Raw genomic sequence first — 20,140 nt, forward strand, 5'->3', positions numbered from 1 at the left:
AATAGATAATTACAGAAATGTCTAATTACATAGTTGCTTTCAGTATATGAGTGACAACTGTTAATGGGGGAGAACACCATGGAGCTATTGCAAGAGAAGAATCAGAACTAAAAGGTGGGACCTCTGTGAGAAAAAGACAATATTATTTCAAGGAAAAAACTAATTGCTATGGAATGTGCTTCTCTTCTCTACATTTTACAACAGATGCTAATTGTGTCTTTTCAAAATAGCTACCCATCCTATGTACCTTTATGTTGGAGTCCTGCCATTAAGGTGCAAGGGAGGCCCCAAGATTTGGGATTCAAAAAGCTATGGGCAAATTGGTAGAATAAAAATCAACAAAATGCTATTAATTATTCAGAAACTATATTTAGCTCAGGATGGTCATGAACTATAAATTGAACTATAAATTGAACTATAAATTGAGAAAGTGCTACTGACTCACACAGCTGCTGGTTTGAGCTTTTTATATTTTCTTGTCTACATGAAGCTTTATCTGCAGTCCACAGCAGTAAGATAAAGAGTCAGTTTGCACAGAATTTGGAAATAAAGTGTTCAGGTCACATCATTTCTGCAACACATTTGTTCTTCATAAATTACTTCCTGCTCCTTATAACCTCACTGTGTCCCTGTGGTTTCCTGTTGGTACAAAGGTGCTGGGCTGGACTCCCCCAGTACCAGACTTGACACAAGCCCTGCACAGGACACTTAGCCGGGTCCAGTTGGAGACTGGCTTCACTGTCACATCCTTTCTGAGCCTCAGACAATGTCACTTGGCAGCAGCCTTTGCTCTCCCACAGACCTAAATGGATCTTTGGTCTTACTATGGCCTACTTGTATGGTATTGCCTTGGGCTGCATGAAACAGACATACAACACCCAGAATATTTTCAAAAGCCTGTCCTAGTGTCTTCCCTTTTTTCTAAAACAGCTTGTGAGCGCAAGAATGCAGAGGCTGCAAGGCTCCTGGTGCAGTACAATGCAGACACCAACCATCGCTGCAATCGAGGATGGACTGCTCTCCATGAGGCTGTCTCCCGAAATGACCTGGAGATCATGGACATCCTTGTGAAAGGGGGTGCCAAGATTGAGTCAGCGAATGCCTACGGGATCACTTCTTTATTTGTGGCAGCTGAGAGTGGGCAGTTGGAAGCTTTGAGATACCTTGCAAGATGTGGTGAGTACAGCTTACATGTATCTATTAATTTAATTCTTAATAATTCAGAGTTTCAGTAATTCTCCCTGGGTCAGTTTTTCTGTCTCTGGATGCCAAGCCTAGCCTGCAAAGGCACTAAGACCCTGTTGCTCCTGATGGTGGAACTGGGTAGGGTCTTTCACAGAGCATGGTTTAGACACATGTGCTTCTTCAGCATTCATTCATGGTCTCCTACTTTGAGAAGTCATGTGGTGCTGTCTGACTGCATTTCCTAACAGTCTAACATTTTCTAAACCCACACTGCTGCACACATGCAGCCCAAAATCCAGTCAGTCATAAAGGGCAGTTGCAGGTGGTAATAGATGGCAGGAGCTGAACTTCAGCCAACCCCATCTGCTACAAAGATGTGCAGTGATGGGCAAGGTTAGCTGTCCTCATAATGTATCCTCTGAAAATAGATAAAGTACTGCTGTAGAGTTTATGGGTTTCTATCAAATAGAAGCAGACTCACTCTCCCTATGTGTAAATGTTCAAACACATAAACAGAGTGAATTTTAATCTAATTTACACTAAACCTATCTTTTACTGCTCCAGTCATGTACAACAGCTTTACAATAAGCACAATACACTTCACTACCATTCTGAAGCATATTTTATTTTCACAGTGGACTAATATCTTCAGTGTAGGTAAGATTTGGGTCTTGCACTTGCAAAACAAGAGTTTACCAGTAATGTAGATAAGAAAACATTTTGAAAAAATTAGTATGATTAAGAAAGAGATGAGAGTTGGGAAACCAAAAATGTGTTCTGCTGCCCAGCTAGTCTTGTCAGAGAGTTTTGTATGACCAGTTAGTCCATCATGATGCCCGTGAGTTAAGAAACTAAGCCAGAATGTGATTTGTGTTTCAAATTAGATAAATATTAAGATTTCCTTAAAGTTCAATTTTGAGGAAAATACACAAGAAAAATCCAATAAAACTGTCCAATTGTTTCAAGCCCTGAAAAGCTCTTCTGAGCATCCCAGGAATGATATCATTCATTGTTTATGATGAGCAATTTTCATCATAAAAAGGGTTTCTTTCTCATTAGGAACCTAGCCCTGTGTTATGTTTTGTCACTGTAATTCTGCTGATGTTTCCAGCTACAACATCTTCAAAGGGCCAAACACAACACAGATGTTTTGGCTTAGGGTGAGAGCCCAGGGAAATGTTCTCACTGGCAGGGAGTTTTCACGATCAAACAGAAGACTGATCAGGTTCTTTATTGGAGTTTAGAAGCAAAACTCCAGTGAACTGTCATTCCCATTTAGGATACACATACAGCAGCCTTCCTGAGAACACCATGGTACAGCATATGACAGCCAAAATCCAGGCTTAAGGGCCTTTAATATCTAGAGTAGAGAAAGCTAGATTCCATATTGTTTATGGCAAAAAAGTATTGTCTTGGTTTATACTTTCATGTTATTTATTAAGCAAAGTACACATTAGAGCTCAAGAAAGAAATTACCAAATAGTCTAGTAGTTCATTGGTAATATTTCTTTTTTTGGTAGAAAACTTGTCATTTGAAGGCTAACTCCAGCCCTCAGGAGGTGAAGAGATATGGCCTCAGGTGCTGTTTTGAAATGCAATATTCATTGATTAAGACGCTGCCAAATAAAACCTTAGAATTGTTGATCAGCACCATGCAGATGTGATTTTGTAGAGTGTTATTTTAGCTTGGATACATACTAAAATTAAAAAGAAGTATAAGTACTATAAATCTGTGTAATACTTACAGTGTGACAATATAGAGTATAAATGATAAATATAAATAAATATACAGCATAAATAGAGATCCATAGAATTTTGGAGAGCGCCTATTGAGATAATCTAGTCCAAACTCCTGCTCAGGAATAGTATATATACACAGAGTAAGCACATAAATATTAATGGAATTACTGTGTTTGAAGGATACCCTTTTCAAGAGCCCATTTAATTTATTTTTTTTTTTAACTTTTGAGCTGAATAGAGCCTGGATTCATGACTGGGACCTAATAATGCCACCCATGATAAACTGTCCCTCGTAAAATTCCCCTCATATTACAAACCAATGTAAATCCATGTAAAGGTGTATCACTGATATGACTGTGCCACCTGTGATATGACCATGTTCACATCCCCATCCAGCACATTTCATAGCTCCAAGGTCATGGAAATATGTGTTCACTCAAAGTATGCTCTTCCCATCTCATTTTAACCTTTTGGTGCTAAAAGGTTTTCTTCCTTCCTAGGTGCTGATATAAATACACAAGCCAGTGATAACGCCTCTGCTCTTTATGAAGCCTGTAAAAATGGACATGTGCCCATTGTGGAGTTTCTTTTGTCCCAAGGAGCAGATGCTAACAAAGCCAATAAGGATGGCCTGTTACCTCTTCACATAGCAGCCAAAAAAGGCATTTGCGAGTAAGTGTTAGTTTCATGGTTTCATCTTTTAGACAAGAATCCAAAGTCCTTACAAAAAGGAGAATGTAATGTCCCAGAACCAATTCTGAGCAACGTGAGCAAGGTAGACAGCAGCTGAAAAGTGGGCTTTCTGCTTGCAGAGCTCAGGCTGGAGAGTGTGCATGGAGGTTGGGATGGGATGGGGTGAGCAGGAATGCGGGGTGAAAGATTCCTTTTCTACCAAGACATCATCTATTACAGCTAAATAACATCATGTATCTTGGAAGTGGATTAAACTGAAGTCCTCAAAATATTCTTAAAATATAATAGAAAAAGTATTGGTGGGGAGCATTAGTCCTTAATAGCATTTGCAGCATGGTTTGCAATAATTTTCCTACATTGTGATTCTTCTGCACAAGCAGAAGATGCTGGATTCTTCTCTGGTGTGTTCAGGTTTTAATAGCAATAATTCAGTTGCTGACAGCAGGAAGTGGTTAAGTGGATCTCTAGGGCATTAGTGAGATTGTCACTAGAATATGGTATCCAGTTCTGATATCCTTTCTTTCAGAAACCTTTCAGGAAATTGTAAAGGCTTCAGAAAATAAGGACAATCATTTCTTATGGTCTGGAAAAATATATTTTATTAGTGAGCAATCAAATAACTCTTATTTGCAACAGACAAATTCATAAGAAGACCCACTGCTTTCTTCCTGAAATTAAATGTGTTTGGGACAGAGCTGAGCATATTTTTTAAACAGGAAGACAAGTAATTAGTGGAAAAAATAAGCAAAAATCAGGTAGAATTACCAGTCCTCTGAAACAGAGATTTTTCTAGGAAAGTGACAAACTACATTCTATGATAAAGAATATCAATTTAGAAGATGCTGTCTGGGGATGGAATGTTGCACTGTCATGTAAGTAGTAACCTGGGACATTGCAGCACACTTCTGAGCCTGAACTCCATAGCATTTACTTCTGATCCTAGAGCAGGTTTTAGTTCCTATTTTAATCCCTCACTGCTGGAAGAGTAAGTGACCCACAGCTAATTTTTTATTGCTGTAACAGATCCCTTTGATAACTGTAGAGAACTCTTCTAATTATCACCGTTTCTACCAAAATATTTCTACAAGAGGCAAATGAGAGTGTCTGTCCAACTGCAGTGCCTGTTTCTGGACAGGACAGCTCCAGTGGATTCCTACATATTTCACAGTATCTGAGGAATAAAAGCTTTTAACATCACTACACCTTCCCAAAATGTTTTTCATTCTGGAATTTAGATGTGTTTTGCAATGCCAATTAAGCTTCTCAAACCACTTTGATAGACCTGAGGATGTTAATATTAGTTGGAGAAGGCCTGGTTCCTTGTGCAAGCTCTGTATTCTAGAGGGCAGCTCAGTGTCAACTTATGTAACAGGTTTATACACTTACACTGCATACATGAATACACTGCACTGACTAACACATGCATGATTCAACATTTTCTCCAAGGTTTGAGTTATAAAATCATTTTCATGTGTGAGAGACAGAACTCAGCTTCAGTTGTTCACTTTCTAAAAAGTTTATCTGAAAGTACAGTAAGTTGATCTGAAATATATAGAGGATGGGCCAGCTCTCTTTCCCTCCCCTCAGTGGTCTCACACTCTGACCTGAAAAAAAATTTACATGGAAACTCCACAACCTGAGTTCACCCCTGGGTTATGAAAGGAAGGGCCTGATTCAGGGCTCATATCTGTTATTCCCAACAAACAGCAGCATAAATGAGCCTAGAATTTAGTTCAAACCCTGCATTCCTTCACTTGTAAAAGACTGAGCACAAATTTTGTGCATGACTGTTGCAAACTAAGTAGAAAAAAAAAGACAAAAGAAAAATATATTCTTTTATAAATATTTATCTAAATGACAAAACTTTAGCCTGTTTGGCTGATCATTCTTAATTCCTCTGGTATTCAGTAAAATAACACCCTTCATGGTGACCTCTGTATTCCTGCAGATTTAGTACGTAATTCTGCAGGAATTCCACACTTCAACTTTTTGCCAGAGCACGAAGGCTCCCTACCATCAAAAAGCCAAGAATGTGGTCCCAGGGCTCAACTGTCAACTCTTGTTGCTTGGTGTTTGTTTATTTTAAATGACACCTTGTCAATACTGACCTGAAATTCATAAGGGTCATCTCATAAGCTGCAAGCAGTCATTTAACTCTTTCCCCCTTAGAACTGAGTTGAAAAGAGAAGACTTCATGAAGCACAGGCAGATTTATTAAGCAAATACGAGTCAGTAAACTCTTGGCATGCTCACACTAAGGATGCTCTGCCTCCTCCTCCATATAATCTCTAATAAATAAAAAACACAGAAGCAGGTGTCAGGGATTAGGGAAATCTTGGCAGTATTTAAAAACTGTACATGAAGCTCATCCCTGTGACAGACATGGGACGTGGTCTGACTTGTCTGGCCTTGGCTGCCTTCACTTGGGTTGCATTCTCCCTCTAGAGAAACAGGAAATGCTCCAGAGGCACCATAGTACTGAACTGACCCACTCTGGAGGGTGAGAAAGAGACACAGGCTCAAGCTACACAATTAAACTGGTAGCAATTTGATGCCTCCTGCCTGTCACACCAAAATAAATGTGGGGTACAGGGACTGTGCTGAGCTTTAGGACACTGCAGCATTTGGATGCAGAGCCTCAGCGTGGCACCCGTGCAGCGAGGTTCAGGTTCCCCTTGCAGGCAGAAATGATCCAGTGCCTCTTTAACTCAGATGTGGAGAGCTGGCTGAAGCACATATGCTGGAGGGAAAGAACAAAACAGACCCTTAAATCTTCAAAACATTTGATCATGGGATGAGTAATGCTGGTACTTGGCGTAGTGTCCTCACAGTGCTCTGTGCCCTTTTTGTTATTAGGCTCTTACAGAACATTTGCTGAGGGTGGGAAGTTGCCAGCTCACCAGCACCCAAACCTCCTGCTCCCTGGCAAGTGTCACAGTGCTGGAAAATTAGTGTGACTGCTTGGAGAAAAGAAATAAGTGCTTAATTTCCCAAGATATTTACATAATTTTAAAAGCCTTTTTGTTTAAAAATGAGATGTAGAAGTAACTTGGAGACATCAACAGTCCATCATGTAAATAGGAACATAAGTCTGTAAAATTACATCTTCAACCCTTATTTCAGCTCCTAGGAGTGTTGGAGGCTCAGTGTTTCACAGGATCACAAGATCATCACAAAGGTTTTACTGGCTTAGCTCATTATGTAAATATATGTTTGAGGGCCCAGTGTTGGGACCAGCTATTGCAGTCAAGCTGAAGATATGCAGCATTTTAAAGGAGACACACTACATGGTAGGAAAGTGAGCTTTGCCTGTTTGTGTGTCACCAGAGGTGTTGATTGCTAGGTGGAGTAGCCTGCATGGGAGGGAAGGAGGTGGAGAAGGTGTGCTTGGCTTCCCAGCTCACACAAGTTCCTATTTAAGATACCCCCTCTACACAGATATTACAAAGCGAGTGTGGGCAACTCCTAACACAGCAGGCAGACTCAGGTTGGATGATCCCTAGGGTGTTTCTAAAACTAAGTTTCCTTGAGGTGGCTTGTCTATATCTACAGAATCAACCTAGGGCCTCGGCTATATCACCCAACTTTATAAGGTTTAACCCATAGGGTTGGTCATTCAGCTCCGTTGACACCTGTGCAGACATAAAAATGATCATGGGTTTGTGACTGCAGGGCTCCTGTGCATCATATATTTGAAATTTATATTAAGCATTAGAGCAGCTTGATTTATGTTGTGTTTAAGGCCACATCAAGCTTTCCATTTCCTCATGACTGGGGTTTAGCACTTGGCTGCACACTTTTTTGTGTCCCTTAGCTGAAACATGGAAACCAGCCTGGAAAATATTTTTACTTCTTTTTCTCCATTTTACTAATTATCTTTTTGGCTCCCTGTAATCTGGGATGGACATTGATAGCCCCATGAACTTGCCACAGCCAAAAGCTGCACCATGAAGGCCTACAGAATAAGGATCAGTGCAGGGTAATAACTGAATTGTAAAATCTAATAGGGAAGGCCTGGGAACCAAATCTGTAGTTTATCCTAGCTCAGTCCTCTAGACATGGGGTTTCACCTCCTGTCTGGTGTCAGGCCTGTTACTGTGGCTGTGACCCACAAGACCTGCCAGCACTTTGTGTTGGTACCCTTTTCTGCTGAGCAGTAAGGGAAAACCTGAGAAGGGGAGATACATTCCCTCTGCTGGCACCTCAGGCTGGAGGCTGTGCACCTTTTCCTCCAGTCCTACCCACAGCATGATGATGAAGGTGCAGAATATCTGGTAGTAGTTCCTGGCTGGTCATCTGCCATTTGGGCCATGGAACCTAAGAGAAGTTACAACAGCATGGGTGAGTGCCAGCATTTCATCTCTTCCATTGTAACTGTCCCTGTAGCTGACATTACATCACAGAAACTGGGTGATAATTTCAAAAAAATGTGTTCCTCCGTGAAAGGGGAAGGTCAAACAACTCATATTTTTGGCAAGGTTGGTGCACAGGGAGTTGCTGACAGGTTTGAGGTTTGCAGTCTGGTTTCTACGAGTTGTTCCTCCGCCTGAGTTAGCAGGCTCTGCCTGATGGGTACAATCATAAAGCTTGCTGCAGGGCTGTAGATCCCCTAGAGCTCACTGCTGCTCACCGAGTCTCCTCCTGGCAGGATTGTGTCCATGCTGATCCCTGTGACCAGCCGCACCCGTGTCAAGCGCAGTGGCATCAGCCCCCTGCACCTGGCGGCTGAGCGCAACCATGACGACATCCTGGAAGAGCTGATAGATGCCGGCTACGAGGTCAACACTGCCCTCTCTGACGAGCGGTCCTGCCTTTACGAGGACAGACGCACCACCCCACTCTATTTTGCTGTTTTTAACAACAATATCTACGCCACAGAGCTGCTGCTGCAAGCTGGAGCCAACCCCAATGTTGACCTCATTAACCCATTACTCATCTCCATCCGCCACGGCTGCCTGAAGACCATGAAACTGCTTCTCGACCATGGGGCAAACATTGATGCCTATATATCAAGTCATCCCACCACATTTCCAGCCACCATCATGTTTTCAATGAAGTACCTTTCCGTGCTGAAGTACCTCCTGGATCTGGGCTGTGACGCAGGTTCCTGTTTTGAGTGTCAGTACGGAAATGGCCCACACCCTGCACTGAATTACAGGAGGGAGAGACTTAATGATCCTCAGGTGACCAGGGAGCCAGCTGTAGTACAGGTAAGCACTGCCTAGTCTACCTGCAGGACTTCTAAGAATATTTCCTACCAATGGGTTTTAACAACATTAGTAAATTTTTTCTTCCAACTTTTTTGTGAGAGAAAACGCCATGATCCCTACTTTATTTACAAAAAAAAGACTCAATATGAGCCACTCACAAAGAGTCATTGCCTCAAAGGTCACATCATATGATGCAGAGGTAGAAAAAATTGTATAAAAATTTATGTGTCCACAGAGAAAGCAGTGAGCAGAGATGCATACAGGAAAAAAAAAGGCTAATGAAAGTGAGGCTTCTGTGGTAGCTTCATGATAGGTAGTTATGATATGATTTATATTCTAAAATATGGAGGATCTTATGAAACTACACCCTCCTCTACACAAAGGATGTTCTTCTATTTTCTTGTGTGAGATTACATAAGGGTAGTAAATCTTAATTATTAGTCTTTATAAAGGCCAAGAAGTACGGTAACTAGATTTGGAAAATGCACAAATATAAATCATAACTGTTGCTACTAAGTTAATGTGTGCTGGAGAAAGGGAAGGCAGAGGAAAGGTTGCAGAGTGCCTGCAGGTTTGCGAGCTGCTGTTGATCCCGGGGGGTGGCACGGGCAGCAGGAGCTTTCTGCCACGAGAGGGCATTCGGCCCTGTCCCCGACTCAATCCCACTGCTTGGTGTTATAGTTTTGCACTGTTTTTTCTTTCTTTTGCTACGCTTATTTTTCTGCAATTTGTTTTGAAATGTGTTTATTTCATAAGATGTTTTTGTAAGCCTAGCTTGTGAACAGGGAAGAGAGAAAAAGGCAGGCAGGGTCTCTGGTGGAGACAAGAAGAGAGCAAGATCCAGTGTTTTATGGCCCTACATGTGTCTTGATCTCAGCTCCCCTAAAGCAGTCACTGCAAGGGGGTGTTGGTCAGGTGCCTGGTCTGTGTCTCACACGGGTAACTGCATGGCAGTGACACAGACACTGCAGTGACAGCCAGACATGCAAAACTGCACTCCCTATAAGCAGCCCAGGTAGGAAACTGTGGGCTGTCCACTGCTATCCTTCGGACATTACTGTCTCTAGCTGTCCTGGGAAACATTACATGGCGATGTTTGGTGAAAAATTAGTCAGAATAATAAACACTTCTGTGAATGCTCTCACCTTGAACAAAATAGCCTTATTTTCCACAGCTCTATTTTACTAGGTGAACTAATAAAATTTTACTTTTGAGTAAGAGTATCCACACAAGAGTTTAATGATTTTGAGTTAGGACTCCTGCATGAATAATCAAATTTGATCTAGTTAAAGGAATTTAAAATGAGAGAGCTTTAAGCTGTTGCATTTTCTTTCCTGTTTGGTGTGGGCTTAGAAGGTGTTTGCAGACAGTATGAGTGACTAAGTTGATGGACGGTGCTTCAGCCATCATCATTCAATAAGGTTCAGCCAAGTGCCTGAGTTCTTATCAACACAGCATGATTGAATTCATGTTAAACTTCCTGACTGCTTGCATGCAGATTATGTCCACAGATATCTTCAGCATACGCAAAACCCTAAGAGAGACAGATGAAACTGACTGGTATAAAATACATATTTAGATTAAAGTAGGCAGATTTTTTTTTTTAAATAAGACTGCTTAAAGTCAGGTTCTTAAGTCTGTTCTTCATAATCTCCATAAGAAGCCCTTCCTACAGTGAATTTTGGTACTCTGCGGCTTATACTGGAGACAATAGAAAATTTGCATGATCCAGGACTTAGTAGGGAAAACACCCCTCTATTAGGCACAGGATAGTTCTCACATGAGTAAAATGGCCATGGATTCATATGTGCAGAAATTTCTCCAGACCTGTTTCTAGTAAGATGTTTGCCCCCCCAAAGCTGCAGATACTAGCAGGTTCACAAGAAGCAGGAGGTGCTGCATTCTTCCGAATCGCCCTCTTTCCTTAAGATTCCATTTTGCCCCCTGAGCCCTGCCAAGAGGGGAAAGAACCCAGCAGGCTATGTCACAGGGCCCTAGACTGCATGGACCTTCCAGCAGCCCCTGACTAGCTTGGGGCAAAGTTCCTCTGCCCTTGCATTTCTGTGGAAGTAGGATCTTAGGACTTGCTAACAATTCAGCATTATTTCATGCTCCAGAGCTACGACTTTGCCAGGGATTCATGTCATCCTGTGAATGCAAAGAGGGGGTTCTACCCTCAGCTGGAAAACAACAGACTTTAGTTGAAGTCTGTGAAGGGAAACTGGTGATTGCCCTCACAGCTGGTAGAAGGGGGGGTACCATCAAAGCTATCAGGGATATTGCAGGTGCTGTTTCCATAAGTGCATTTATGTTCCACTGATGGTGGTCCATCTGTTTTTCCTTGCAGTTTTGTGAAATGGTGTCTACTCCAGAGATAAGTCGCTGGGCTGGGCCGATCATCGATGTTCTTCTGGATTATGTGGGTAATGTGCAGCTCTGTTCCCGGCTCAAGGAGCACATTGACAGCTATGAGGACTGGGCTGTCATTAAAGAAAAAGCAGGTATGGTCTCCCAGAAGAGAATCCAGCACAAATAGTCCCACTTTTGGATTCAAAACCTCTGTCACCATCCCCTCTTAGTATTCATCCCATAAACTTGAAATCCTTGAAAGGATTCCCTGCTGTGACTAACCAGGTATGAGTGTCAAAAATTTCTGGGGTGTCACTGGCCCTGTGGTGTGAAATGCACACCAGCCATCGATCTGACCCACTGGGAATGAGAACAGCAGTGCAGAAAAGGCCTTTTGGATATAGCTGGGGTTCAGTCAGATCAGGACAGGTGGACAGCACAGCCATCTCCACAGCAACCTAGCAGGCAACAATGGCCTTTAAAGCCTTTATTAATATTCCACTCTCCTAATATCCCTTCCCTCAGGAAAAAGTCTTTCACAGATATTATCAGAAAAAGTTTTCTGGCACCAAGATAAATTTGGTACCTATTGCATTTATTTTCAGTGGGAAGGCTGAACACTTTCAAGTGGCTTGTTTAAATCCTCCTAGAAAGCCCATTGCTATGGCTGAGATAGGTACAGCACCCCATCCTCTAGGCCCACATCTTTCCCCATGTCATGCCTCAGAATACATGCTCTGCCACCAATCCCAGACATATTATCCCTTCATTACAGAAAAAAAACCCTTTTTTTCATTCTTCCTTCTCCCATTTTCCTCCTGACACAGTCCTGCCCAAGCTGAGCTCAAGTCCCTCAAGTTAAAACCTGTTCTGCTCACGTTTCTGACCCACCTGTCTTTCAGAACCTCCGCGACCTCTGTCCCACCTTTGCCGCATCAAGGTACGGAGCTTGGTTGGAAGGAACCGCATCAAACTCCTGGACACGCTGCCCCTCCCAGACAGACTGATCCGCTATCTACAGCACGATTACTCACAGTGACCCCAAGCACACCGGGTATGCAGCAGCTTCCCAGCGGGGCACCAACGTCACCACCGTGGCACAGGTGCACACCGGGGAGGAACTGCTGCTGGCTTGGTCAAGCACCCTCCCATGACTAATCCAAGAGAAATTTGCTTTTGAAGCATGAGTAAGAAGAAAATGGAGGAGACAGCTAACATAGGAGAGTGCTGTTAGGTTTTTCAAGAGAAAACGCATACAATTCACCTCTGACCTTAGTCTGGAAAGAAGAAGAAATGAAAGCCAATACTGACAAATGAGTAGTGCTGAAGCAAGTATCCATGAGGAACTCAAGTGTCCTGAAGCTGTGGTGGAGCTTAGCATCCTTGCCGTGGTCACAATTCAGAACTTGTCAAGAATCCACGTGTTTGGGAAAACAATCACATTACCTTCACTGACTGAGATTTTTATTGTAGTTTCTATTCTATTGTTTGGATTTCTGCTAAGTGTGTTGGTTGCTAATTCTCTGATATTTTGACACCACCTCGCTAACACCTTTATGTCTTTTTTTTTTTGTACCTTTCTTATTAAGTACTTGATTTATGAACCTTCAAATCTCAGAACTCTTTAATAGACTAAAATCCAGAAATGGTGAATCCTTTAAAAGTCAAGGAAAGGTTTATTTAAGGAGGATGGAAGAATTATATTTGCACATAGTGAATACAGTTCATTCTGTATTATATTTGCAATAGGAAGTAAGTGAAATTTTGCTTGAAAGAGTTTCCTAGACTAGAGATTTGAAAGCAACCCTTAACTCTTTGGGGGTTTTTTGGTGTAAATTAGAAGTAGCTGCACTGTAAACAGTAGGTTTATGCTTTCATGAAGCTGGTGTCAGAACAGAACAAAGCCCTAGAGGAGCAGGAACAGAGAGTGATATGAAGGAGAGCGGCAACCCTGCTGAACCAACTTATTCTCTTCCTTCCCCAGAAGATCTTGTCTCTACAAAAGCTAGCCTCTCCAATCTCCTTGGACCTCTGTGGCTGTAACAATACCATGACTGAAAGTAAGAGAAATTATTTCAAAATTATGGAATTCAAACTGCAAAATTTATGGAAATTAATACCCTTAATTTGGAATTAGGCTTCCAAATTCCTATTCAGTTGCCTACACAATGGCAAGTTGATTGCACCAGGTGTTGTTCCACTTAAACCAGGGGAATAATATACAGTATCAGATATTACTGAGGCAGAATAAAAAAAATCTCAGAATTTAGCCCTGAATTTTCTGAAGTTTGAAAGTTTGGAAGTCTGAAGTATCTTTTAGTTTCCTTTGACACTGATGAAAGTCATTATCTCAGTTTCTTTGAAAATTAGGTCACCTATTTACAGCTCAGATCCACAACTGATTTATGGCAGCTTAACAAGTCACCATCTATCTACTGAACCACTATAATTGTCCGTGAAATTCTTTTATTGAAGTTTTTAACAAGTCACATTCCCTCACAGCTGGGGAGGCCAAGGAGCCCATGAACAGTTATTGGCAGAGACTACAGATCACTTGACAGGTGTGACTTGGTGAACTGCTTTGATGAGTGCTTTATTCCTCACTAGGCACCTAGGAAAGAATGAAAGAAACTAAGTTTGGAACTACATCTTTGCAGATCTTATGCTACAAGCACACTCCTTACCTTAGGTGACAGAGGAGCTGTGCACCATGGCCTGCTTGGAGTCCCCACCAGACACCTTACAGATCTGGTTTTGTTTGTTGGTCTGGACACCATCCATGGAATATGATAGAAATCTAAGTAGGGAAAATACATTGCACTGAGTTTTATTGTGTGGAGTTTTATACCTTAACACAGGACTAAAGTGTGTTGCACAAATACAAGTAATACAATCTGTCTGGGCACACAGACTGTGATGACTTTGTGTGAAATGTCTTCATCACTTGTGGGATAGGATGTGAGCAGAAAAAGCATCGGTTACAGGATTGCTTACTCTGTCCACTGCTGTCCCCTTTAAAAATTCAAAACTTGAAAAACCAACAGAGTTTCAATTCACACTGAACACTGCTCTTTTAAAGCTTTGGAAAGTCTGGTGAGATTCCTCCACTGGTGAAATTTCATCCAGTAACTTCCTTTATTGCCAGTTTAAGATCTATTCCCTTGTCTCCTGCAGGGTGAACAGGGAATTGGTTTAGGTTAGAAAATCTTTGGGTGGAGAGAAAAGGAACAAGAAATTACTGTAACAGTTCTGCCAGGGAAGGCCCTGTACTGGTGAGCAGTTCCTGGAAAGATAGGAAATCACTGTGGAGTTCATGCATCTCTCACTTTCTGGAGCTGTGCAACAAAGTTCTGGGTCTTATATCGATATAAATCAGTAGTCCCTGAAATCAGGTTAAATGTAACAAAGCAGAGTTGTAGAGGGTGATGGATACAGACAGAGCTTGGTGGAGACCACTTCAGAGTTTGGTGTGCAGTGACAGCCCTGGAGACCCTGGCAGGTAGAAGGGTTCACAATCACCAAGTACACGTATAACTCCAGAAGTGGGATTTCACAGGTGTCCCAACCTGGGAATTTCCCCTGAGCCTACATTTTTGTGTCCACAAAAGTCTAGCAAATAGCAATTTATTTTAATGTTCTTGGAGAAGCTGAAACTGGGTTTGAATGGGATAAATATGGAAATCCCATTTCTTCTTTCAACCAAGAGACCTTCATTTCTTTTGGGAGACCCATGTCCTGGTTGCTGTCAATGATCTGTCCTGAGCAGGAGTCATTGAGCCAGAGAGCACTGGTCTGATGGGAACATAACACAGCTGTGGGAAGGATAAGTGCATGCTGCGCACAGAAACTGAGGTGAGAAGAGTCTATCTGTTAGAGGGGGAGTCTGGCAATTACAATGTTATTAAGTCCTTTCTGCTTGATCTTTAAAGCAAACCTTCACACACTCAGTTTACATTTATTTGCACTGAAATGGAGCCCACTACCTCTCCACTCCAGTCACTGACATACTATTTTGTGCACAATACTGAATCTGCACAAATTCAATGTGCCTTTAATGCATCTATTTACAAGTTACTGTGAAAAGAAAAATACTCCAAAACCCAGGCAAGCCAGGCTTTGTAAGCCGATCAGTAATTCTAGTGCAAGGTAAAGTGGCTTGTTTCACTGAGTGTGATAGTTAGACTCCTTCAGATATGATGGCTTTATGTGAAATGTTCTAGGAATAGTTCATGACCAGGTTACTGTACTTTTTTTTATTGCAACATGTGCAATTCACTTGATGTTCTTGTGCACTTTTTTGATTTTTTTATTTCATTTTGTATAAAAGTTTTTTCATTTACCTCTCCCTTCCCATTATTTATAAAAGCTACTGTGTTTTTAAAAGTTGAAATCTGCACTGTTCTAGTAAATAGCAGCTCTCAAATGTTATGTTTCCATCTTTCAAACAACGTATGAATAAAGAAGTAGATTCTTAAGGACTATCAGCTGTCCTGAATAGCAACATCAACCATCGGCCAGCCAAACACAAAAATATCCAGAAAAATTCTGAATCAAGCCAAGCTTGAATAATTATTAATGCCATTGTTAATCTCAGGGATGAGAGAACAGTAAGTATTGCTAGAGAGGAGACAGAGTTGCCATTATTTGCAAACCTTTTGGAAAGTCTCACACATCCCCATTCAGGGATTTTGAATATACTTAACAATTGTCTTCTGTTCATTTGTGTTTTACTTCACTGCTGCTCCAGTTCAAAGCCCCAGCAAGGGCCACTGCCTGCCTTGGGTTGGGGGGACCTTCCATGTCACAAAGGATTTTGAAAAATTAACATTAGTTTAAATCTGAGTGTAGGAGCATAAATATTTGAGTCAGAGGTCATTTAGAATGGTGTGTTTCAATCCTTCATCATAACTTTAAAACACATTATTCTACTACATGGAAAATGTGCAGCAATATACATTCAAATAAAAAGGAATTTAAAAGAAGAATAAAAAGAAAGCTAAGAATTTAATATTCACAAGATAGAAACTTGGTTTTAACTCTTTTCTTCCTCTGGATTTCTTAAAAAATAAAATTTATATAGAGGCTATCGACTTTGCCAAGTGGATTTAATTTTTACAGAAGTAAATTAATTAATTTTTACACCTTATTCTGGTGTGATCCACAGCACTTAGAAATTTCTCTAATGAACTCAAGGAGGAACACTTAAGTACAGCAACTACTGCAATACCAGTAGTTCATTCTGTGACCTAGTGTGGCCACCCAGATGGAAATCCAGACCAATACCAAGGAGGCTGCTCTGTTATTGATGGTATTGAAACAGAGTTCAGCATCCGGCTGCATCTGGATTACAGCAGCGACACAGAGCTGTTGATTTGAGAAAATCCCCCCATTTCCATGTAACAAAATTCCTTAGCCACGGAACTGTAAATTAAAAGCTGTTGTTCTCCTACCTTTAACTTCAATGGCTCTGGGTTTTGTTACACTCCTTTTGGAGAGGGATGGAGTTTCCTCATGGATTTTTCCCAAAAAAGGGAAAGGCATCTAAGTATGTTCCCATCTTTACTTCTGGATCAAGAGCTAACCTGAAGTCTTTAACCTCTAGACTGGCTTTTCAGCACCCCACACCTTGCATTTAGTTGCAGGTTTGTGCTACCAAAGACATTTCCTGCTCTCTCTCCTACAGTCCATACAGGTTTGGTACATGTATCAAGTGCCACCGCAGGGAGAAAGCAATGGAAGCCATCTCTATTTCTACTGTTCGCCTGCACTACAAACACATTACACACACTGTTTCCATAAAAGTGAACACTGGTGCTATATGTGAGGTTTGAGGAAAGAGTAAACCACTTTTAGCCTGGGAGTAGAATCATAGAATATTTTCAGTTGGAAGGGACCCACAAGGATCATCAAGTCCAACTCTTAAGTGAATGGCTCATAGAGGGATCAAATCCACAACCTTGGAATTATTAGCACCAGGCTCTGACCAACTGAGCTAATCCCAGTGGTAGTTCATATCCTAATAAAAGTTGCAACCTGGTTGCATAATACCAAGGCAATCAGAAGATAGAAAATTATACTCTACAATGTTTCTTATGGTATTTTTTTTAATGACTGCAATGCACTCAAATGAAGCGTTTTCTGTTTTTTCCCTTGTAGAGATATCAGGAGTCAGAGAGAGCTATGCTAGTCACAGACCAATCAATCAAGGCCACTTTTTATTGAGCCCTGGGAGAAGTTCCCATTAGCTTCAGCAACAGCAGGTTCAGGCCCTGGGAGATCATGGGTGTCCATTCTTTGGCCCTTTTTTGTCCCAAAATATACTTTTCTTTATTTCAGTGATTTTCTCCAGTATAGCCAAATAGACACATACACCTGCAATATTAACCCTCTCATATTTCATGATCTGTGTCTTCATACCACTTTCTCCATGGGTTTAAGAGAAACCTAACTTAAAACACTTCCTAAAAAAATTTCCAATGCCAATTTGTTTTTAAAAAATTAGAAAAATACTAGGCAAAACATTTACAGTCAGATCTTGTGAAAACATCTTTAAATCAGGCAAAATAAAAGATACTCTCACCCAGAAATCAAGGCAGTCTATTTTTTACTTTTTTCTTCCATCACGCCTATTGGTTTTGTATTAAACTGATAAGATTCTTCATTTATTCTGTTGATGCATGATGCAATTCCTGATGTGAAAATTCATCCCCCTTCCATTTGCACCAGCTTAGCACTAGCTAATATTCTGGCCCCGGAAGAATTACTTCTGATTTATACCAATCTGGATAGGCAGAGATTTCAGACCTCATAACTCCCCACCAGTTGCAAATCAAACCCGTGTCCACCCAGTGGGGCAAAATTAAGACTGCATTTGCAGAATCACCAAGATAAAATTACCTTCTTTCTTCCCTTATTTTTTTTCTTTTAATTGTCTCAGTATTTACAATACAACAAGAGCTTGAATCAATCACAAGTGATTTCTATATCAAATACCACCCTTCGAGTCTCCTGCATGCAAAACGAAATGACCTGAATATCTTGACTTCTCTGGAATTACTTTAAAATACAAAAACTCTTTGAATGCATTTAATTCATTCCATTTCACTGCTGCTGCCGCAGGGCAGCCCCAGAAAGACGTTCCCACGTGGAGGAGTCTCCTAGATGTTACAAGCGCGGCTATGAATGGCCCGCAGCCCCGCTCGCCGCGGGGCATCACACAATGCCCATCGATGAAAGAGACCTGGTCATGCTCCATGCCACCGCCTTCGCAAGGTTTATTCCCGCTTTACCCCCGTGTAGGCAGAGCAGAGTGCAGCCCAAGTACCTTCCCAGCAGTTACTAATTCCCCGCAGCCCGCCCACGCGGCACAGGGTGCGATCGCCGCCTCCTTCCCTGCCGCTCCGCGCTGCCAGCAGCTCCTGCCCGCAGCCTGAGCGGGCGCTTCAAATCCCCCTCGGGAGCTGTCGTGTTCGGCATGACTCCGACACCCGCCCCGCTAAAGATAGCCAAAAACATTGAAGATGGGAGGGGGGATGGCGGGCTTGGTGGGGATGGGTTTCAGAACCAAGGGCCTGTAGAGTTTCTGCCCCGGGCCATCGGCCTCCTTGCAGAAGTGCGGCACCTCCGCCGGCAGCGTGGCCGCACTCTTCCTCCACAGCCCCAGCCCCGGGAAGGGCGACGGGGGCAGCGCGCCCGGGGGCTGGTACACGCCTGGCCCGGGGCAGGGGAAGGGGCAGCAGGTCCAAGCACCCACTCGGCCCGAGAGGACGGCGGGCTCCTTCTCCCCGGCATGTGCCGCGGTGTCAGGGGGGCTCTCCGGGCCAGCAGCGTCTGGGCTCCTTTTGCTTTTCTTCCCCTCATAGGGAGGAGGGTCCCTGGGGGTCTGCAGCCCCTCAGGGCTGGCAGCAAAGGCTCTGGCCGTCAGGCTCTGGGCCGGCCGTGGCTCTTCCCAGAAGGAGGCGGGGAGCTGTCGCTTCCTCATGGGCACCTGGTCCGGTCGGGCGGCCTCGGGTTTTTGTTCCTGCAAAAGCCGTTCCCCGGTGGGGCTCTCCTCTGCCTCGGCTGTCCGCATCACCTTGTCGGCGGCAGCCCCGCCGTGGGGGCTGGGCTCAGGTGCCTCGGGCAGGGAGCCGCGGGCCCGCTCCTCTGTCCCCCTGCGCCAGCCACACTCGGGGGGTTTGCCGGGGTGACACCGTGGGATCCGTGAGTACTTCTGAGAAAACCGCTTGAGCTGCTTCTGCAAATATTTTCTGTGGTCAACTGACCGGCGACAAGGAGCTGATTTATCCAGAGCCGCTTTGATGTCGCTCGAAGCCAGGTTAACGAAGTTCAGTAGAGTTTTTACCTCGCTGTCCGATGCCATCTCACTGAATGCACCGCGCAGAGTTTCCCATGAAAATCCTTCTTCGGACAAACCTCGGCAAACCTGCGAAACGTGACAGGCAGACTTTTGAGCAAGAAGCTTTGGTTCAAACAGCACTAAGCAAACGGAGGGAGCACACGTCAAACTTCCCAGCCACGCAAACAAGTTGTTGGTCAGCTCGCTCCCGCGCAGGGAATCGCTGTCGGAGCGGACGCGTGCCCGCAGCCCAGCGCCCCGCGCTGCTGCCCCGGCACACACCGGCACGGGGACCGGCTCACAGGCGCCAGCAGCTCAGCGCCTAATCTTGTTAGAGAGCGCTGAGGTGCACAGAAGCCGGGGTGGCCGCCCCGTGAGCAAGCACGGACACTCACCCGGCGTGCGGCGGCTTTTCTCACCGGAGCCGGCGGCAGCGCCGCTGCAGAGGAGACAGAGCCCCTTGGCCGCTAATCTCGTTAGGCAGGTTACACACCGCCAGCCGCGGCCGAGGCGGCCAGGGCCCGCCACTGTTTGGATGGAGTTTAGCAAGCACTTGAGCAAGCTGAATGAATATCGACTCCAGCGAGTTCGGGGCTCTCCCAGGCCAATCAGAAGCCACTTTGCC

At 43.3% G+C, this 20,140-nt stretch overlaps 2 protein-coding genes across 7 annotated transcripts in view; one reads left to right on the forward strand and one right to left on the reverse strand.

Moving 5' to 3' along the window:
* Positions 1-16,202, forward strand: part of ASB2 (ankyrin repeat and SOCS box containing 2) — a 46,191-nt gene extending 29,989 nt beyond the window's left edge. For all 6 annotated transcript variants that reach the window (XM_039712895.1, XM_039712894.1, XM_039712892.1 and 3 more), the window contains 5 exons: positions 931-1,176; positions 3,426-3,597; positions 8,267-8,828; positions 11,176-11,329; positions 12,080-16,202. In XM_039712895.1, the coding sequence (XP_039568829.1) occupies positions 931-1,176; positions 3,426-3,597; positions 8,267-8,828; positions 11,176-11,329; positions 12,080-12,216 (1,271 nt within the window). In that variant the 3' untranslated portion in view covers positions 12,217-16,202. The remainder of the gene's footprint in view (positions 1-930; positions 1,177-3,425; positions 3,598-8,266; positions 8,829-11,175; positions 11,330-12,079) is intronic.
* A 2,470-nt stretch (positions 16,203-18,672) lies between these two features.
* On the reverse strand, positions 18,673-19,592 carry FAM181A (family with sequence similarity 181 member A). Its single transcript, XM_039712850.1, has one exon. The coding sequence runs from the start codon at positions 19,537-19,539 to the stop codon at positions 18,673-18,675; it is 867 nt and encodes a 288-aa protein (XP_039568784.1). The 5' UTR covers positions 19,540-19,592.
* Between the last annotated feature and the right edge of the window lie 548 nt (positions 19,593-20,140).

Source organism: Passer montanus, unplaced genomic scaffold, assembly GCF_014805655.1.
Source record: "Passer montanus isolate IOZ18808 unplaced genomic scaffold, ASM1480565v1 scaffold27, whole genome shotgun sequence".
Taxonomy (NCBI): domain Eukaryota; kingdom Metazoa; phylum Chordata; class Aves; order Passeriformes; family Passeridae; genus Passer; species Passer montanus.